General features: G+C 43.7%; 1 protein-coding gene across 2 annotated transcripts in view; it reads right to left on the bottom strand.

Moving 5' to 3' along the window:
- The window catches only part of ASAP2 (ArfGAP with SH3 domain, ankyrin repeat and PH domain 2), a 172,066-nt gene extending 158,255 nt beyond the window's left edge, over positions 1-13,811 (bottom strand). For both annotated transcript variants that reach the window (XM_069495255.1, XM_069495254.1), the window contains exon 1: positions 13,686-13,811. In XM_069495255.1, coding sequence (XP_069351356.1) covers positions 13,686-13,811 — 126 coding nt within the window. The remainder of the gene's footprint in view (positions 1-13,685) is intronic.
- Positions 13,812-21,657: the final 7,846 nt, after the last annotated feature.

Raw genomic sequence — 21,657 nt, forward strand, 5'->3', positions numbered from 1 at the left:
AAATGAGGCACAGTGGCCAAATGAGGCAAACATCTGAAACCCACTGGCAAATCCAAGTGACATTTCTGCTAACTTTACTCTGCAGTAAAAGACCAAGCAGGCAAATCCTCCCATTCTCTCAATATATTCAGAGCCCAAACGAGAAGGAATAAAACAAAACAAATTAAATATAAGAAATTTCAGCTGTACACGAAAACTATTTTTAATACCAAAGTCAATCATTCAATAAAGTTATTGAGCACCTATTCCACATAAACCATTGGGCATTTAAAGATGATTAAGAACTGATCCAGGCCGGGCGAGGTGGCTCACGCCTGTAATCCTAGCACTCTGGGGGGCCGAGGCGGGTGGATCACTCAAGGTCAGGAGTTCGAGACCACCCTGAGCAAGAGCAAGACCCCGTCTCTACTAAAAATAGAAAGAAATTATCCGGCCAACTAAAATATATATAGAAAAAATTAGCCGGGCATGGTGGCGCATGCCTGTAGTCCTAGCTACTCAGGAGGCTGAGGCAGGAGGATTGCTTGAGCCCAGGAGTTTGAGGTTGTTGTCAGCTAGGCTGATGCCATGGCACTCACTCTAGCCCAGGCAACAAAGCGAGACTCTGTCTCAAAAAAAAAAAAAAAAAAAAGAACTGATCCAGCAATAGACAAGTAGTAGTAAAAGGCACCCAGCTTATTAAAGAATAAATAAAACCATCTATTTGCAGATGATATCCCATATGTAGAAAATCCTAAGGAATATACATACATACACACAAAACTATAAGCGCCAACAAACAAATTTGGCAAATTGCAGGACATAAGATTAAAATATAAAAATTAATTCTATTTCTATACACTAGCAATGAACAATCCAGAAATGAAATTAAGAAAACAATTCCATTCACAATAGCATCAAAAAGAAAAAAATACTTAGGAATAAACAAAAGAAGTGTTAAGACTTGTACACCCCAAACTATAAAACACTGTTGAAAGAAATTAAGACTTAAATGGAAGGTTTTAAGATGGATTGTTAAGATGTCTTCAAATTGATCTACAGATTGATTGAATACAACCCCCACGAAAATCCCAATTGGTTTTTTTTTTTTTTTTGATTGACAAGGTAACATGTTGATCCTACAATTCATATGGAAAGGTAAGGGACCCAGAACAGCCAAACCAATCTTGGAAAAGAAAAACAAAGTTCAAAGACTCTTACTTCCTGATTTAAAATTGTACCATAAACCTACAGCAGTCAAGACTGCATGGTACTACCATAAGGACAGGCATAAAGATCAATAGAATACAATTGATAGGCCAGAAATAAACCCACACATCAAAAATCAACTGATTTTCAAAAAGGATGTCAAGAGAATTCAAGGGGGGAAAGAGTGTCTTTGCAACAAACAGTGCTGGGACAACTGGACATCCTCATGCAAAAGAAGGAAGTTGGACCCCCATACCTCACATCAGATACAAAAACTAACTTGAAATGGATCAAAGACCTAAATGTAAGAACTAAAACTATAAAACAAAATATAGGTATAAATCTTTGTGACTTTATATTAAGCAATACTTTCTTAGATATGACACAAAAGCACAAGTAACCAAAAAAGAAACATAGCTATTCTGGACTTCATCAAAATTAAAAACTTTTGCGCTTCGAAAGACACCATTAAGTGGGTGAAAAGACAATCCACAAAATGGGAGAAGATATTTGCAAATTTTCTATCTGATTAGGGGCATGTCCAGAATATATAAAGTACTCTTACAACTCAATGATAAAAAGACAAATAATCCAACATAAAAATGAGCAAAGGATTTGAATAGGTATGCCTCCAAAGAAGATACACAAATAGCCATGGGCATATGAAACAATATTCAACATCATTGACTAATCCATCAAGGAAATACAGAACAAACCTACAATGACATACCACTTCACACCCACAAGTGTAATCAAAAAGACAGCCAATAACAAGTGTTGACAAGGATGTGGAGAAATTGGAACCCTTATATATTGCTGGTGGGAATGTAAAGTGGTGCAGCCTCTTCGGAAAACACTCTGACAGCTCCTCAAAAAGTTAAAAAGTGTTACCACATGACTTAGCAATTCCACTCCTAGGCACACACCCAAGAGAAATGAAAACATATGTCCACACAGAGACTTATACAATAGCATTATTCATAATAGCCAAAGCGTTGAAACAACCCAAATGTCCATCAACTGAAGAATGGATAAACAAAATGTTATATCCATAAAATAGAATATTATTCAGCCATCAAAAGGAATGAAGTATAAATTCACACTACAACTTGGAAGAACCTTGAAAACATTAGACTAAATAAAAGAAGCCGAAAACAAAAGGCCATATATTGTATGGTTCCATATAAGAAATGTCCAGAATAGGCAAATCCATAGAGACAGAAAGTAGATTAATGATTGTCAAGGACTAGGGAAAGGGGAACAGGGAGTGACGGTTAATGGGTATGGGGTTTCTTTTTGATGATGAAAATGTTCTGGAATTGGCTGGGCACAGTAGCTCATGCCTACAATCCTAGCACTCTGGGAGGCCAAGGCAGGAGGATTGCTTGAGCTCAGGAGTTTGAGACCAGCCTGAGCAAGAGCAAGAGCAAGACCCCATCTCTACTAAAAATAGGACAAAAATTAGCCAGGCAACTAAAAATAGAAAAAATTAGCCGGGCGTGGTGGCACGTGCCTATAATCCCAGCTACTCGGGAGGCTGAGACAGGAGGATCCCTTGAGCCCAGCTGTTTGAGGTTGCTGTGAGCTAGGCTGACACCACAACACTCTAGCGCGGGCAACAGAGTGAGAATCTGTCTCAAAAAAAAAATAAAAATAAATAAATAAATGTTCTGGAAATTAATAGCAGTGATGGCTAAAAAACTTTATGGATACAGTAAAACCACTTAGTTGGATACTTTAAAAGGGTGATTTTTATAGTATGTGAATTATATCTTAATTTAAAAAAAGCAACTACAAGAAAAAAGTAAGTACCTCAGGAAGCCAGAGAAAGGTTTTAAAAAAATAATTCAACTTAAAAGTATGATTCAGCAACTATGCTGTTTTTTTGGGACTATAAACTAGCTATTCCTTGCTGGTTTTTATTCCTATTATTTATTCCAGGGCCTTTTCTAATCCAATATATGTGGTACAAAGAACTATGGAATTTTCTGGTTGGGGAGGGTGGTCAGAGACCACCGAGTCCAAACTCCTCACTTTAGAGACCAGACAGTGTAGAGTGGAGGACAAATTAGAAGTAGACTCCAGCTCTCCCAACCCCTGGCCATGGTCTTTCCACTCCACCACACAATCAAACCTACAGAGCAAATGTGACAATCACCACTTAGTAAGAGAGCACAGCTTTCAATGGTGAGAATACTGCCTTCCCCAAAATCTAGGGAAAAGCTTACTGGAACCTTGACATGAGAAAATCAGTATTTACTTAAAGTTCAACAGTCCACATTATTTAATGACCACAAAACCCTGTGACCAGTAACACTACCTACTTTTCACCAGAGAAGCAAAGCACAACAAAGCTATGATCAAGAAACTAAGGCATGCAGCAAAGACTGAAAAAAAAATTTTAAAAATAAAAAACTGCTTCAAGGTGAGATGGATGGCAAACCACACAGCCCCACTTGTCCCGAACTTAAACTAGCAATGCACCCAATGCAATTCCAGCTCAAGGGCCAATCACCACACTGATTCCAGTGATATCTGGGGGGAGGGAATCTTTGAAGGTGGGGATGGCGGAGATGAAGTTCACTTTGACCTCTAACTTCTTGAAAAGTATGAACATAAATAGCCAAGAGAAAGAGAAAAGTAGAGAAGATGTTCAAGAGGCAAGTGAATGGTGTTGCAGACAGTAGTAGACACAGAAGGTTAAGAGCCAGAAAGGCTGGAGTTCATTTCATCCAACCCTCGTTTTACAAATGAGGCAACTGAGGCAGGACCAGTGAAGCTACCTCCTCAGTTCCAAGAGCTGGTTACTAACAGATCAGGGCTACCAGGGCAATATAGTACAAGGACTTAACCTTCTCCCTTTCAAAACCTCTCCAAAGTCCCCCAACTGGAACAGGGTGCTGACTCCTCTCTGCCTGGGTCTGCCTAGACACGCCACATCCATGATTCATCCTTCAGTGGCCACCTCTCGAAACACAGATTTGCTGGCAGAGGGAATTCTCTGTAGGTCTCATCACTGCCTGCATGGCTCCGAGTCCTTTACACACAGTCATGGCAGTGTTCTCAGTTCCTCGGCTCAAAGGGGACCAGATCAGTGCTTTTAACTCACTTCCTGGCACTTAAGGTCATTTAATAAACACCTCTGATGCTAAGTGCCTCCCCAGGGGTTAGAGTCTGATGGCCCTCTCCTGCCAGTTACATTCTCTCAGTCAGCAACAATGGGGACTGGCCTGCAGAAGGTCAATAATTATCAACCTGTACTAAAGAAACCCAGAGGAATGCCTAAAGGGGAAGCTTCACAGGCAACAACGATCCCCACAGGAGCCTGGTAGGTGGGGCAGTAAATGATCGGCAGGAGTAGGACCTGCAGACACTGGGGCTCATGGCCGCAGGACTAGGATTCCTGCTCTATCAACTGCTGGAGTGGAGCATGGTACCTGGAGTCACCTGTAGCAATGGCTCCCAATCTTTTTGGCACCAGGAACCAGTTTCATGGAAGACAATTTTCCCATGAATGAGGAGAAGGCATGGGGGGGGGGGGGGAGTGTGCATAGCTCAGGCAGTGATGCATGACCTGGTTCCTAACAGGCCATGGACTGGAATACCAGGGGTTGGGGACCACAGACCTATAAGACCTACTTCATAGGATTGTTGTGAGAATCAAGTCATCAATTTAAAACACAATACAGTCCTTAACACAGAATTAAGGCTCAAAGAAATGACAGATAGCTAATATTGTCATTATTGTTATTTTTTAAAAACTGTCTAATAAGAAACATTATTTCTTCTGAGAAGCTAGAGAAAGAGGCCTCCAAAATCCTGATTGGCAGGCTAGAATCCTAAAAGACAAGGGAATTCATCATTAGAGGGAACTGTCTTCATCAACCACCCGATTTTATTGACAAAGCCATCTTCAGCATCTGAGTGGAAAGATGACATCATTAGTAACACCGTTAGCAGGGCAGGCCTCCTGCCAGGGTGTGAGCAAAGCCCACACCCCCCACCCCCACCCTGCTCTGCAGGGCTGGGCACGTCAGCAGAACGGCCAGGACAGTAAAGAGGAACAATTCCTGTGGCAAGGAGGACAGATGAGGCAGAAAGGAGGCAGAGTAGCAACAAGGATTTATCAGAGGCACCCGCTCAAGAGATGCAGTAGGTGCAACTCACTAAAACCAACAGCAAGAGAGAGCTCACGCTGGTCACAGAGGCATCAACACCAGTAGGTACAACTTACTAAAATCAACAGCAAGAGAGCTCACGCTGGTCACAGGGGCATCAACACCAAGAGCCTTTTCTGGCACAGGCTCTACACAGGCAGCCAGCTACTAAAACCAACAGCAGATGCTGGTGTCGAAATGCTTGATTTGAAAGCTGGCTTCATCACCTCTGAGGTCTTCAAACTTGGTAAAGTGGCCTAACTTCTCTGGATCTTAATAGGGTTTCTGTAATAACTAAATGAGTTAATAATTAATATATATAAAGAACTTACACACAGTAAGTGCCCAATAAATGTTAGAAAAGATAAGGAGGAAACCCCAATATCAAACTGACATTGACTTCAATCATGTTCTGGATACGCCAAACACACTCATGCAACAGCAGCATCATTTCAAATATGTAACCTCACCGAAAACAACACAGACTGCAAAGCCTCCCTTAAAATTCCAAGTGGAAAGTGCCCTTGTATCTCCTATCACTTCACAATGGAGCTCACCCTACAGAGTCAGGGGCAGCATATGACATGCTAGACAAACAAGAAAGGCACAACAGAAGAGCTGGCCTGCAAAGGCCACCAGCTCAGGGTCCTTACTACATGACTCCCAAGGTTCAACTCGCAGTTCTGCTGCACTCTGAGGCGCGCACAAGCATATGAACTAACCCCCATGACCATATAAGAAGCTCCCGAGGCCTAACCCTGGAAGAATACAGGGTGCCCCATTGATGTGAAACCACAGTGGATGGCTTGCCACACTCCCAAGAGCACTTTAAACACCTTTACTACCTCATAATTCCAGAACACTGGCCTAGGGTGTCACTCTTCCCAGCTAGACTCTTAGAACCAATTCATGACAATGATGGTACAGTTATTACGAAGCCCGTTTAGAGTTGTTAAAGAATCCATCACTCCAAAAAACAATTAATTAAAAAAATCTTCCCATCAAGTCTGGAATTCCTAGTTTGAATTCAGGAGGTCCACTGGAAAAAGAATTGTATGTGTAATTTCATTAGCATCTAATTGAAATTTAGTATTTTCTGCAATTCTGAATTAGCAGTGATTCTAATAAGATACAGTATGGTATATTAATATCACATTATGGGTATTAAAAGTGTTACAATATTATTTACATTCATCAATACTTCAAAATTAAGGTATTTATTAGACCCATATTAAATCTTGATGTTGATTGCTTTAGTGTGGCACAGATTGTCAAGGTATTTTGCTAACTGAATTTCAATATACAGTCATGCAGCATATAATGATGTTTCAGTCAACAAACTGCATACAAGCAGGTAGTCCCATGAGACTGTAATACTGTATTTTTATCCTACCTTTTCTATGTTTAGATATACAAATACCATTGTGTTACAGTTGTGTACAGTATTCAGTACAGTAACATGCTGTACAGGTTTGTAGCCTAGGAGCCATAGTTCATGCCGTACAGCCTACATGTGAAGTAGGCTATACCATCTAGGTCCGTGTAACTACACTCTATGATGTTCACACAACAACCGACACATTTCTCAGAACGCATCCCCATCTTTAAGTGAGCTATGACTATAATTAGTTTCCTCTGAAATCGTATTTTCTTCTATGCATTAAAATATTTTTCTGCAAAGAGGTACACCACCTTCATCAGAGTGTCAAAGGGACCATGGCACAAAAATGGTTAAGAGAATAAATTATAATTGCCCACAACACATGAGATTATTAAGTACTTTATAGGGAAGAAGCTAGCCCTGCCCACTTTTACATCCCTGGCACATGGCAGTGACATGCACTAGGTGCCCAATATACATTATGAATGAAGAAATACAACCAGTCAAGTCCCTTCATCATAAAAATACATACAACCCAAGCATTCCATACATACAGTCCATATAGTCCAGGACACTACTGGCATGATAAAAACGATCACGGTACAAAGGTACCTGGAAGGACCCTAGCAATTCATTGTGAGACCACGTTACACAAAAGAGGGTAAGCAAAGGAGGCAGGTTCACATCATGGAATGATATCCAGGTGAGTGTATCACCTCTTTTTAGTACGGAAGAGGAATGTTGAAATGATGAAATGAGGACAGCATCCCAGGCATCGGACATGGTCAAGCAGCACCACCTGCTATCACCTGCCTAGAGAGCGGAGGAGGCACACACAGGCAGTCTCCTCTGGCCCCAGTCCATGTAGCTATGCTTCAGTCTCTCCCTCATCCCAACACAAGTTCTATAACCAGTCATGTCAGCAGGACACAGCTGGCTTTGATACTAAGTAGCACCAGACACCGCCAGCTTCATACTGGATGGTCCAGTCTTCGGAGGCCTGGATGGACTGAACTTGATTATTGCCTCCTGTGGGGCAGGAACTCCGCTCAGTTCACCTCTATACCGCCAGCACACAGCAACAACATTCTGTCAGCAGGTTCTGACTGCTCTTCTTGCACAATGGAACTCAACTGGGCCACCCCCACTGCTACCACCTAGTCCGAGACCCTCTTGCCTGGATGATTGCAATAGCCCCCCAACCCCTAGCTGGTCTCCCTCTTTCCTCTAGTACTCTGCTAGTCTGTTTTCCCTGTAACAACCACAGAAGTCTTTGAAAATCCAGTAGTTTCCCTTCACACCAGAACAAACTCCAAATTCCTTCCCTGAGACAGACAAAGCCCCATGTGAACTGCCCCCCAACCCCCCAGGTCTCTCCCTCACCCACTCCTCTCTGCGCACTGGCCTTCTTCCTGTCCTGCCATGCTCCCGCACATTTGCATCTCAGGGCCTTTTCCTAAGCTGTTCCTCCACTCCCTGATCTTCCAGGGTGGCTTCCTCTCTGCATTCCAGACTGCTCAGATGTTACCTCTGCAGAGAGGCCTTTCCTGATTTCAGTTTCCTGATCTCCAGAATCACTTTCTATCCTTGTACTATGCATAAATTTTCTTTACAGCACTTGTCACTACTTGACATTTTCATTACACAATCATCTGTTTATCAGTGATTATCAACCCTATTGGGAGGAGTCTTTAAAAAATGCCAAGGCTCCAGGCCCCACCCAAAGCAATTAAACTAGAATTTCAGGAAGTGGGGCCAGGCATCTCTATTTCACAAATGCCCTCAGCGACTCCAATGTGCAGGCACGTTCCACGTCTAGAACAGTGCTTCTCAACTCTAACTGCAGATCCGTACCTGGGCATGCTATTAAAATGCAGATTATGACTCAGCAGGTCTAGGGTGGGGATCTGAGGCTCTGCATTTCTAGCAAGCTCTCTGGTGATGCCCATGCTACTTTTCAGAGAACAAACACAGTAGCCATGCGCACTTGAGATGCAGCTAGTGTGGCTGAAAGAGCTGAATTTTCATCTTAGGCTACTATGTTGGACAGCACAGGTCTGGAATGCACATGCTCCACAAAGGAAGGCATCTGGGTCTAGAAATGTAGGGTACAGAAGAATCAAGATGTCTCCAGGCCGGGCGCGGTGGCTCACGCCTGTAATCCTAGCACTCTGGGAGGCCGAGGCGGGTGGATCGCTCAAGGTCAGGAGTTCGAGACCAGCCTGAGCGAGACCCCGTCTCTACTAAAAATAGAAAGACATTATATGGACAACTAAAAATCTATATAGAAAAAATCAGCCGGGCATGGTGGCGCATGCCTGTAGTCCCAGCTACTCGGGAGGCTGAGGCAGTAGGATCGCTTAAGCCGAGGAGTCTGAGGTTGCTGTGAGCTAGGCTGACGCCACGGCACTCACTCTAGCCTGGGCAACAAAGTGAGACTCTGTCTCAACAAAAAAAAAAAAAAAAGATGTCTCCAAAGTCTGGGTCTGAGCAGCCCTCTGCGGATTGGTGACTATGAAAATCCTACTACAGAGGCCTAGTTGGCACCACCTCAGGAGTGGATAAATATTTACCTAAGGCAGGGAGGCAGGTACAGAAGACCATAATGAACCCCCTTAGTGACTACAGCATGAGGTAACCCACAGATGACTACCTGGACTTCAAGACTCAATCACACAACATCACACATGGCCCTCCCTAACCACGGTCCCCACCCTCCGCGCAGCCACACCACGCAGTACACTTAAGGGTGCTGGACACCCTTAACACAAATCCTCACAACATTGTATTGTACTTATTTGTTTACAAGAGGTCTGTTTCTCCCACTAGACTGTAGGTTGTTAAAAAAAAAAAAAAAACCATATTCCTCTTGGTGTTCTATTCCCACCACCGAACACACAGCCTAGCACACTGAAAGACTCAATAAATCCTAAATGAATGGCAGGGTCTGGAAGCCACAATGACTAGTATTAGTACTTTTACTGTTAATCATAAGAGAGAAATTGAATGGGGGGGGAGGGGGCAGGATACACCTAAGAGTAGTAGATTGTTCCCTCCTTAACTGATGCAGAATTTTTCAAATATATAAATTCTGATTTCAGAACCCAGCATGAAAGGGTACCCTGTTTGACCCATAAAGGCTCACTTCCAACAGAACTGAGCAAGAAGGTGATGTTCTTCTGACAACAGATCCAAAATTTGTTAATCTGGGAGGAGGGGCTGTTTTTCAAACAAGTCACAAAGGGCTAAGCTTCAGAATCACATTCTTGCCTAAAAAGCACGTAAGTCTGGTTCCCACTGTAGCTGCTTGGAGGGGTCTGGTCCCATGGACAGCAGGGCCCCTGGGAGTCTGCAGGCCCAGATGCTCACTCCACCCTGCAGTCTGAACCCTGTGCTTGTGACAGCAATGAGATTTCCAAGGTAACCAAGGACAACAGAGGAGAGAATTATGGCCCCGGAAGGAAGTAGATTAAATTTTAATACTTACGAGTCAACATCAAATTTATTTTTAAAACTACATCAATGCCAAATAAGCAAGACAGAATGGATAATGCTATAAAGGAGGGTCTAACTAGAAACATGAATATTCCAAGCATGTATACAATTTGTCCTTATTTTGAGAATATTTCAAAGTGCCCAGAGACTCCAAGAAACCAAAAAAAAAAAAAAAAAGGAAAAAACCCTCACTTTTCAGATTTATACCACAACTACTTATTTTTTCCATTATTTCCAAAAGCAAAGGGCAGACTCCAGTTACAGCACCACACTTTGCTAACTTTGCTAAAATTGTGCAAAATAATTACTTCACCCAGAGAAAGTGGTCACCAAGTAAAAATTTTTAAACACAACTATGCTCTCACCTGCTGCTGGGACAACAAACTGGTTAAAAAATAAGCATGGGTTAATAGGTATGTAGTAGTTCTCATTCGCTTACTCATTCAGCCATTTCCCCTACTCTCCCCCGGACTCAGGTAAATCTCATCCTCACTCCAAAGGCCCTCAAGCAGGGTCGTGGATTAACTACATACTCTGGTGACCAACTGTCTGTTAGGAACTGCACTCTGCATTATCTCATTAAACCCTAACCACAGTCCTCTGAAGTAGACAGGCATTGTTACCCAGACTTTAAAGCTGAGGAAAATGAGAAAACGTTAGGCACCTCGCTCAAGTTCACACACTGGCAAGTGGTAGAGTCTGAACTTGAACCCCAGTCAATCTGATGAAGTAATTTAGAGAATTTAGCATTATTAAAAGTAACAGGAAGCAGCATAGCTTCTAAAAACTGAATGGAGCGAAGTTCAAATTCCACTTACTAGCTCTATAACCTTGAGCACACTGCTTAACCTCTCCGAGCCTCCATTTCTTCACCTATAAAGCAGGGATGGGGACTAAATACGACAGATATGAGGTTCACAGTATAGGGAAGCGACCTGATAGTTACTAATATTCCAGCTGCGGGTATGCAAATCAAAACAGTACATTTCAGTTGTAAAATGATTTTTCTCAGACGTCATCTACAGTGGAAACAATAGGTTCACAAAGGTTAGTGAATTTAAACTTATTTGTTTACTAATTCCATGACTCAGCTATATGAAGATAGGACCAAGGGCTTGCAAATTTTATTTCTGTTCAATGAGTATCTTTATGGCACAATATCCAGTTCATATTTTCTCTCAGTATGAAAAGTAGATGTTTGTTTAAAATCAAAATATTGTGGGCATCATGTCATTAAACCATACATAGAACAAGTTGTGGTAATGAAACTGAACATTAGACACCCCACAAAACAGCATTATTTTAAAGGAAACCACATTGATTCAGAAAGTAAACAACTTTCAAATTTATAAATCCAAGTTCACACATACCATCATCATAGCATATATATTGAATTTGCCTAAAATGAGATAAAACTGAAATGATTTTAATTTTTCCATTTTTGAGATGTAAACCAATTCTTGTTCTTAGATGGCAACATGAAGCAAGCTTGCAATTTAATAAAATGACCAAATCCAGTCCTTTTTAATCTGCTCAGTAACTGAGCTCTTGGGTAATCTCTTGCACAGCATACAAAAAGAGCTTTGGAATTATACACTGTAAACTAAAATTAATCAGAGAAAGGCTATGCCAATTTTAATAGCAATTTCTATTTGCCTGGCTTTCCAACATCTGCCAATGTTAATAATATTTAACTGACAAACTGCAGTGGGAAAAAGCAACAAAACTTTAAACATAATCAAGTGGTTTTTTTTTTTGTTTGTTTGTTTGTTTTTTAAGACATTGTGTACAAAGCTCCCTTCTCTTAAGAAATATTCAGCTACCTTTTTGGTTACAACCATTCTACAAACATTATTATTGGTGTAGTTTCAAAACACTGTGAATATTTTCCTCCTGCTTTTAAAACTGGCACTTTGGAAAAAACTTCATACTGGGATCTGCCTCATTTGAAGGTTTCATTTTTAAGCCTTGCTGATAAAAGTAGAATTAAGTGATCTGGGGTTCACTCAACTACAAAAGATTCACATGCAGCTCTTTTCTGCAAAAAAAAGAGAGAAGGAAGGAGGGAGGAAGGATACCTGGCTGCACTTACCATTCAGAATTCTGAATCTGTTACTTTTGATTTAGCCTATTATTGACTGTTTATGTCTACAAAGAAAAAAAATTTTTCCATTAAGGAAAAACATTCTAGACTTTTCCCCCCAAGCAATTCCTAACAGCAGATGCTTTGTTCGAATGGACAAAAAAAAAAAAAAAAAAAAAAATTAAGGCGATTGCTTAATTTAAAGCTCTTTGGTGGCCTCCCCTCACTCACTCTAGCCCAGGCATTTTCTTCTATCAATAAAATACCTACAATACCCAATTTTAAAATTGTAACTTGACATTCCGGCCAAGAGACATTTAATCACCTATTCACAATTGCCACACGTGTGGCTTATAAACCAGTTACCTATTATGAACCAAGCTGAGTGCTAAGCCCTTGACTCACAAGGTCTCTGATCCTGAAAAGGATGCATTACTAATCCCGTTTAGTAGATAAGGAAAATGAGGACGGAGGTGAGGATCTGCCCCAAACCACAGCCAACTGGGGGGCCTCTGTCCCTCCTGGCGCTGCAAGCTGCTTTAATTTTCAATCTAAGCTTCTTTCTTCATTCCTAAGTGTTGCCTCTCCCCAGGATCCGGAAAACTTACTACTGGGTAGCAGCTAGGCATGATGACTTTGCACCTTGAAAGCACTTTACTAAAATTAGGCCTTTTCCAGGTTGAGGGGGAAGGGAGGCATTCAGGGTTCAAGCAGGTAAGGCACAGGTAACCGGGGAGCGCCTGTTCAAGGCCCTTTGGACCTAAAAGCGCCGACTCTCCACACACCTTGCCTGCACTCCTCTCTCCGGGGACTGTGGGGAATGTGGCCAGGCCTCCCTGACTAACGTGGGCACACCTTCCCGGGCAGCCCGGGATCCCCTGGACGGACAGGAGGGTCGCGCAATGCGGGGCTCCGGGGCTGCAGCGGGGTCTCAGAGCACACAGCTCCCCCGCCGAGCCACTTCTAGAACAAGTTGGGGAGGTCGGCGCCGGGGAGCAAAGACCCCCGGCCGCGGCGGGCGCAGGGGAACCCCGCTCGCCGCCAACCCTGACTCTCCAGCCAAAGTTGGCCGAGGTGGGGGGGAAGGACCGGGCAGGGGAACCCCGCGGGGGAAATGAGGGTGGGAGAGGAGGGGTTCTTAAAAAGGCCCAAGGTGGCCATCAACCATCTCCTCGGAGCCACCTACACGGGAACAAAGGGCTTCTGTTTCGGGCAGGGCTGGCCCGACCGCGTCCGGCTTTGCAGGAAAAGAAACTTTTCCCGGGATGCGGATGCGGGAGCGCGGGCAGGGGGCGCGGGCCGCCGCGGGCTGGGAGCCGGTCCGGGGGCGCGGCGCCGCAATACCTGAGGCCGCAGCCGCCCGCCCGCCGCCGCTGCTCACCTCTTCGATGGCCGCCACCGTGTTCCGGCACTGGGCCGTGCGGGTGGTGAAGCTGGAGGCCGTGGGCGCCTTGTAGTCCTCATGGGTCTCGGCCACGAATTCCGACACGGATATCTGGTCCGGCATCGCCTCAGCGCGCGGGCGGCCGGCCACGGGGGAGCCGCCGCCTCAGCCGCCGCCGCGGGCTCCGACCACCGCTCGGACGCCGCCGCCGCCGCTCCGGCCCGCGGACAAAGGGGAGCGCCGGGCGCGGGAGCCGCCGTCGCCGCGGAGCCGCCGCAGGGCGCGGGTTGGCCGCCGCGGGGCCCGGCGGCGGGAGCAGGGGCGGGCGCAGCCCCGCGCAGCTCGGCCCGTCAGCCCGCGCGCCGAGGGCTCCCGTGTCCGCCGCCGCCGCGTCCTCTCCGAGCGAGCCCCGAGGCGGGCGCGCAGAGCCGGCGGGAACTGCCCGCCACCCAGCCGCGGGCCCCGAGCGCCTCCCGCGGAGAGGGGCGGGTCCGGGCCGGGGGCGGCGGCCGGCTGGGCGCGGGGCGGGGCGGCGCGGAGGGCCGGGCCGCCAATGGGCGCGCTCGCCGCCGCCGCGCCGCCGGGAAGCGGAGCCTGCAGGAAGGAGGGCTGCGCGCGCCCCGGCCCCTGAGCGGCTCCTGGCCGCCGCGCGCCGCATTGTCTCGGCGTTCGGGGCCCCGCGCGGCGCGCCGGGATTCGAGGGCGCGCCCCCCGGGCCGGTCGGCCTGCCGGCCACGCACCGACTCTCCCTTGGCCGGCCCGAGGCCCCGGCCCCGGTCCGGGGTCCGCGAGGGCACGTGTGGGGTGCGCTCAGACACTCCGGCCCCAGCCAGAGTCCAGCCCTGTGCGTGCCAACCCCACCCCTGGCGTGGAACCCTCTGGGTTCCCCACCTAAACCGCAGGCCAGGCCGGGCCCGCGAGGAAACAGCGTGAGGAGCGCGCCCCCTACAGGAGGATGCGCTCCGCCCGGGGACACACCCGCGGCAAGTCCCCTGCACCCCGGGACTCCGGGGATTTGGTCACGATAACAAGAAGTGACCTTATAGTGAGAGTCTGTCTGCTTTACGTATAGTCATTTAATCCTCACAACCTTAGGAGACAGAGAAAGAGGTGGGTACTTATTTTACATAGAAGACAATTTGCCCAAGAGCACAAGGTCAATCAATGGCCGAATGCGGATTCAAACCCATGTCGCTTGACTTGAAAGTCGGAGCGCTTCGGGGTGCTTACGGATCCCCTCATAAATGTCCCGGTCGTGTTTTCCAAACTTGTACAATTATAGCTATTCTCAGTTAGTTGTAAATAGTTTTAGGGTACTAGGCCAGGGCCCAACCTAAGGTTACTAAACACACTCAACTGGTATTCCCGTAGGAAACCGAGGCAGTGTGTGAGGAGGAGGAGGAGCTTTTTCATTATGGTTTCATGGAGAACATGCAACAACCGGCCAGCCTCATACATAACTGGTCCAGTAAAGAGTTAGTACAGATTTTTATTTACAGCTCTTAAGGAAATTCTCATAGTTATATCTGAAAATCCAGAAGCTCTGAAGACACTCGTCAAATAAAATCACACTCTATAACCCTACACCAGGCATGTGGCATGGTTTCTGTAGCTGCCAGCAATAAAACCAAGAGAAACTTTACAAAAACCTTTTGTGCATCTGAAAAGGAGGAAGTGTGAGAGACATTGGAAATTCAATATGTCAGACAAAGCAGTCTCCTGACGCTGCAGGACAGTGGACCAGTCAAACAACCTTTCTTAAGCTCCCATGTAAGAATTTGCTATATGAGGTGGCAGCTTGGGTCAGACATTATGTATGGCCTTTGGTATTTTAGTAGCACTGCATGTGAAATTTAACTTTCTAAAATAGCTGTATTAGTGGATAGCTTTCGTCATCACAGTAGGCAACAAGTTACAGTTTAAAAACTGTACTTAGCTGCTTCTTTCTTACCTTTATGTTTTTTCACTCTTTTGACGTCTTTGGGTATTTCCTCTATTTGCCACCCAATACAATTCAAGTTCTGTATATGTGATTTATATTAACACATCCTCTCCTTTACCGGGCAGATCCTGTTCCCCGCTACCTAGTTTTCCAGCTACCATCTTTTTATTCTTTAATGTGGGAGAGAATCTTGGATAACTTTTCTTATCTTGATTTTTGGAAGGCTAGTCTCTTTGAGGCCATGAGGGACTGAAGAAGACACAGTAGTATTTTTCCTTGGCATCTAGGACAGCATTAATCAGACTAATCAAGACTTCTCTATAAGGACAAAGTTGAGCTTGGTGTTCTTCTCTGTTTTCTCTTTATATGCAACTCCTGTTCTTTGTAGCTTAATATAATTTTTCAGGTATAGGAACCTTTCGTAGCCTCAAAAAATAAATTGCAAAGCTGCATTGTGCAAGTAGATTAGAAGACTGGTCATAAACAAATAAACAAGTAGTTACCAAGACCATTGGTGGCCCAAAGAAGACATCAGATTGTTAGAACCCTAAAGCAATGTATTCCTCCCTCATCCCTTAGGAATCAAATTTGCCCGTTGCAAAAGCCTGGAATTAAAGCAAGACCAGAACAAAACATAGCTAATGTGTCTCTGAGGTTATTATAATAAGAAGGAGTAGCTTCCAACAAATAACAATAAAATTAAAGTTTAACATGGCTTTATACATTATACATACATTATACATTATACATACACATTTGTTTTAACACATCAAAAGAAGAAGATATGCTGATGATGTCATTATAGGCCTATGCTCGCTTTTCCAGAATTGTTGAATCTAGAAAGCCCTGAAAAGCTAGTTTTAAAAATAATTCTCAGTGGTAAAATTTACTGGAAATGCACTAACATGTGGCTATGTATAGTTCTGTTTATCCCACATCATATGAATATTTATTTTGCTGTAAAATATAAACGTGCTTGATTATAGAGTATTGCCCCAGACCACACTGGGGATGATTCAGAATATACACTATATGCCATGTGTTACCTTTCTAACATCTGAAAAATTCTGAATCTCCACATATCTGGCCTTAGGGGTTTCAGATAAGAGACTACTGTAGGCCTATATTATTAATATTTTAAGAAAAGAAGAAGGAGAAGGAGAAAGAAAGCCTGGTGTTGCAGACATCATTTCCAGAGAAGAAAGAAACTCTCAGAAATGAAATTTTCAGCAGCCCACTGAGATTGGCCAACAGCCCATTTTCCAAAGGAATTTTCTGCCTCCAGTAGTTCACAAGAACCTGAGATTTTTTTCAATCTCAGATCAAGGTGTAAAATATGTTCTTAACTCTGAAATTTGCTTGAGGGTTGGCTGGTTTACACAAGACTTGCCCAGTTTACTTGCTATTAACTTATAAATGATTACTCTTGGATGGGCAAATCTGTGCTTTAAAAGAACTGTGGTAAACAGTGTGACACAATAGAAACAAAACCAAAACGCCCTAGTGATGTGAGTACGTAAGCACAGCTGAAAGTTTCTTTTCCACAGCCTAACACTACTCTACCAAAAATAGCGTTGCCAGAGGGACCCATTTATCCCCAAAGTGAAAGCAAGTTAAATACATTTACCACAGTTATCTCGCCTTAGCACATTGGGGACAAAATTAGCACTCAGAAACTATTTTACAAATGAAAACTTAGCTTTTGGTAATAGCATTGCTTCTTTGTAATAAGTAAATTAACCTCCTTGGACTTCAGTCAACTCATTTGTGGAATGAGAGAAGATTAGACTAGCTAATTTCTAAGGCACCTCCCTGCTCTGGTATTCATGATTCCATTTTCCATGTTTTAAGTTAGTTTGGACACAAGAGAGAAATGCTACGAGAGCTATTATTACTACTGAGACTCTAATCATTGGTCCTAGGCTTTTGAGAATGAGCATGCTTTAGGTGACATTTAGAGCTAATTTTTGAGAACATGGTCATTTTAAGATTATAGATTTAGATGACAAGCAAATTTATTCACTAATTTTACAGAATGATACTTGAGGTCTGTTCATTTTTTGTTTTAAAAAGAAGTTTCTACAGATGACATTCTCATTGCTGAACTGCAAGAGACAGTTCTAGATAAATGAGGCATAATCAGTATATGCTGCCATCAACCCATGCTGACTCCAGAGAGCTGATTCTTAAATATTCTGGAAATTAGCAAATTATTGATTGTGTCTCTATGGTAGAAATATTATATAATGGCATGCTAGTGAACATCTCTCCCAACTCTACATTCTGGTAGCTTCACATTTTCCATTGGTGGGAGTATTTATGTCAGGGAAAATTGGCAAATCATAAAAATCAAGGCCTGATTTATGTTGTTGTTTGTCTAACTTAATAAACTTAATAAACTTATAGAGAAAATGTTAATAGTGCAGGTTAAACTTAGAAGTATATCATGCCCGTAGCTATTACATTGTGAATAGTAAAAATTTTTGAGGAAATAGCCTCCCAATGCTTACAAACTATTAAATGATTCAATAAAGAGGTCACTCATGTCATTGACAGATGAATGAGGTTATCGCATACATTTTTACTGTTTCACTTTTGTCTTTTTTTTCTTTAAAATAATTATCTTTCTTTTCTTTTCTCTTTTTCCCCTTATCTTGTGCTGTTAAAGGGGACACTTTTGCTAACATAAACAAAAATGTGAACTAATATTCATGTAGGAACTACACTCATTTATCAATGACATGAGTAACTTCTTTGCTGAATTGGGCAATGATCAAGCATTTATTCACAGTCTCATCAAATCATGGCTGAATTTGCAGACACAGGTTGGCTATGCATGCAAGCATTTAGCAAAAATAATGAAAGCATTCTGTGAGAATCAACTAGCTATATGGAATTTAATAAGGAGTAGTGTATAATTTACAATTACATATAAATTATGTGCTATGCATCTTTTAAATCAATAAAAATTAAACTCATGTGTGTGCACACATACATGTTTTTCAGAGAGCAGATTGTTAAACATTTACCAGCTCACTGTTGAGTGTAATTGTTTCGTCCCTGCCAAGAGGCAGGGCACTGGACCTTGCAACTCTGAGTCATGCTTATTGAATTAAACACATATAGAATAAAACTTCAATAAATTGAACTATATGAGCAAAGGCAACTTATGTTAATAAAAATTATTTTTCTTAGAGTAATTAAGAATATGCCATGTGTTGTTTTCAAATACTTAGAACAACACAACCAAGTGCCAACAAAGGGTGTGGTTTGTTTTAATGAAAAGGGGGAAAAAGTTTAATTAGCACTCTGTGTGTAAATAGGTTTTACTAAAGCTTTCAAAGCGTGCTTGCAGTAATTTATTCATTCTTAGGTTTTGCAGGCCCGCCTCTTAGGTGGCAGAGCAGTCCACTTGTGCTTATCTGTGTACGTTCTCCCTGGGCTGAAGATTGTCCAGTGGTTTCCTTTTGGCCACTGGATAAGGTTTAAACTCCTTGGCCATAGCCTTTTCCCCAGCTTCCTCTACCATAACCCTTTCCCAGCTGTGCTTTGACCCAGGGGTTGGAAAACTGTGGCCCAGGGGCCAGAAACGGACCACAGCCTGTTTTTGTAGTGCCTTTGAGCTAAGAATGTTTTTTTTGTTTTTTTTTTTTGAGACAGAGTCTCGCTCTGTTGCCCGGGCTAGAGTGAGTGCCGTGGCATCAGCCTAGCTCACAGCAACCTCAAACTCCTGGGCTCAAGCGATCCTCCTGCCTCAGCCTCCCGAGTAGCTGGGACTACACGCATGTGCCACCATGCCCGGCTAATTTTTTATATATATTTTTATTTGGCCAGATCATTTCTTTCTATTTTTAGTAGAGACGGGGTCTCGCTCTTGCTCAGGCTGGTCTCGAACTCCTGACCTCGAGTGATCCACCCGCCTCGGCCTCCCAGAGTGCTAGGATTACAGGCGTGAGCCACCGCGCCCGGCCTAAGAATGGTTTTGACATTTTTTAATGGTTGAAGAAAATCAAAAGAAGGATAATATTTCATGATACATGAAAATTACCTGGAACTCAACTTTGAGTGGTCATAAAGTTTCATTGACACTCACTACATCGTTCGTTTTACCTCTTAGCAGTGTCGGCTGGGTTGAATAGTTTAGACAGACATCAAATGGCCCACACACCTAAAATATTTGCCCTGCTATCTGGCCTTTGTAGAAAAAGTTTGCCAGCTCCACTCAAACCACACCAAGCTTGCCATTTTTCCCAACTCACAGTGCCCTTTCGAACTGTTAAGTTGAATGCACTTCTCCCTGCCTGACATCTGTTTCCCATGGGACAGGTTCTCTCTCATGGTTCACTGAGTCCATTACAGAGCTCCTCAGCCACAAGCCCCCCACACCAACACCTCTGTCTGGGGCATCTTCCTTTTGTCCCTCTAACAAATTTCCAATCATCTTTCAAGATTAAACCTAAATCTCCCCTCCAGGACGTCTCTTTCGAACCTTCTGGGCAGAACCACCATCTCCTCTCTGTTTCCCTAGTGCTTTACACGTAGCTTAGTGCTGTTGTGAGGGATGGGGTGAAGCACCCTGTCCAGTGCTCAGCCCGCTGTGTAGGGCTCCCCTTGCCCCCTCCCCTGCACACCGCACCCTCTCTCTTCTCATTGGCCTGTGAAGTAATTGTTTCAGCCAAATTATGAGTCAGACGAGATGGGAGCACTCACCCTATTGCACTGATAAGTCTCAGCTCACCCTGCAAATGGAATGCTTAGGTTCCCCCAAAGCACTGCGTTCTCTCATTATAGAAATTTTCACATTAGATCATGACTAGAACGTTTGTTTTCTCTTCTCACTGCTGTCACTAGACTAGGCTCCTGGGAGAAGGGGAGGTGTTTTATTTATCTTTGTATGTCTAGCTCCAAAGCAGGGCAGGTATACAGTAGGTGCTCCATAAATGTTCATAGAGTTGAATTGCATGGAGGTGCTTACCTTTCAGCAACAAGATGAGAGAAGATATATTAATTCAATATAAGGAAAAGCCATTGGTTTGAGATGCGCTAAGCCATTGGTTTCCCCATGATGGGGTCTTCTCTGTCCACGCAAGTGTTGTGGTGAAGATACATTTATAGAGAGAATTCAAGCAACGCTTGGGAAGGGCAGTGGTGATTGGACTGGGTCATCCCACCCCATTAGAGACTGAAATATCTAAGTCTTTCTCCCTCTGTATCAGGGGCCTTAGTATGGCTCCAGTTTCAACATGGTGGTGGTATGATGCTGTCACATGTATGAGCTAAGGAGCACCTGTCCCCTCAACTCTTGCTACTCACAAAGTGTGGTCCCTGGGTCAGAGGCATCAGCATCACCTGGGACCTACGGAATCAGAGTCTGCACTTTAACGAGATCCTCAGGTAATCAAATCAAGAAGCATTTTGCTAGTGTACGTAAAGGATACACCATAAGCAAGGACTTGGTTTTCCCATCATGTCAGAAGCCCAGTATGCCAAATTATGTAAACTTTACTGTACTCCTGGGTCTCAATAAAACTGAAAGCATTAAAGTTTTCCCCAATCCTAAGATTTATGAAGGTTTCTTTCATTTCTGAATTGCCATGCTATAATATAGTCTGTCTAGTTGCTGCTATACTCTAATGCTCTTTAATTCAGCTAATATTTACTAAATACCTAGTATATGCCAAGCACTGTCCCCAAAATCAGGATGTGGCAATGAAGAAGCCAAAGAAGGTTGCTGGTGTCATAGAACTTAGATGCTAGCAGGGGAAGGCAGATAGTAAATGCACAAATAAAATAAAATAAAATAATTTCAGATAAGTCCTATTGAAAGCAATGAAACAGAGTGATGTAATACAGAATATCCAGTGTGGGGTGAGAATAGCTACACTAGAGAGGGCAATCAGGAAGGCTTCCTGGAGGAAGTGGACAGGCCTAGAACCCTTTGTGGGTGTGGTTTTCCTACAAGAAGGGGGCTGGCATGATTTGCTTTATATTCAAAAATAAGAAAGATCACATTGGCCGTTCCTGGAG

Source organism: Eulemur rufifrons, chromosome 19 (assembly GCF_041146395.1).
Source record: "Eulemur rufifrons isolate Redbay chromosome 19, OSU_ERuf_1, whole genome shotgun sequence".
In the NCBI taxonomy this organism is placed as follows: Eukaryota; Metazoa; Chordata; class Mammalia; order Primates; family Lemuridae; genus Eulemur; species Eulemur rufifrons.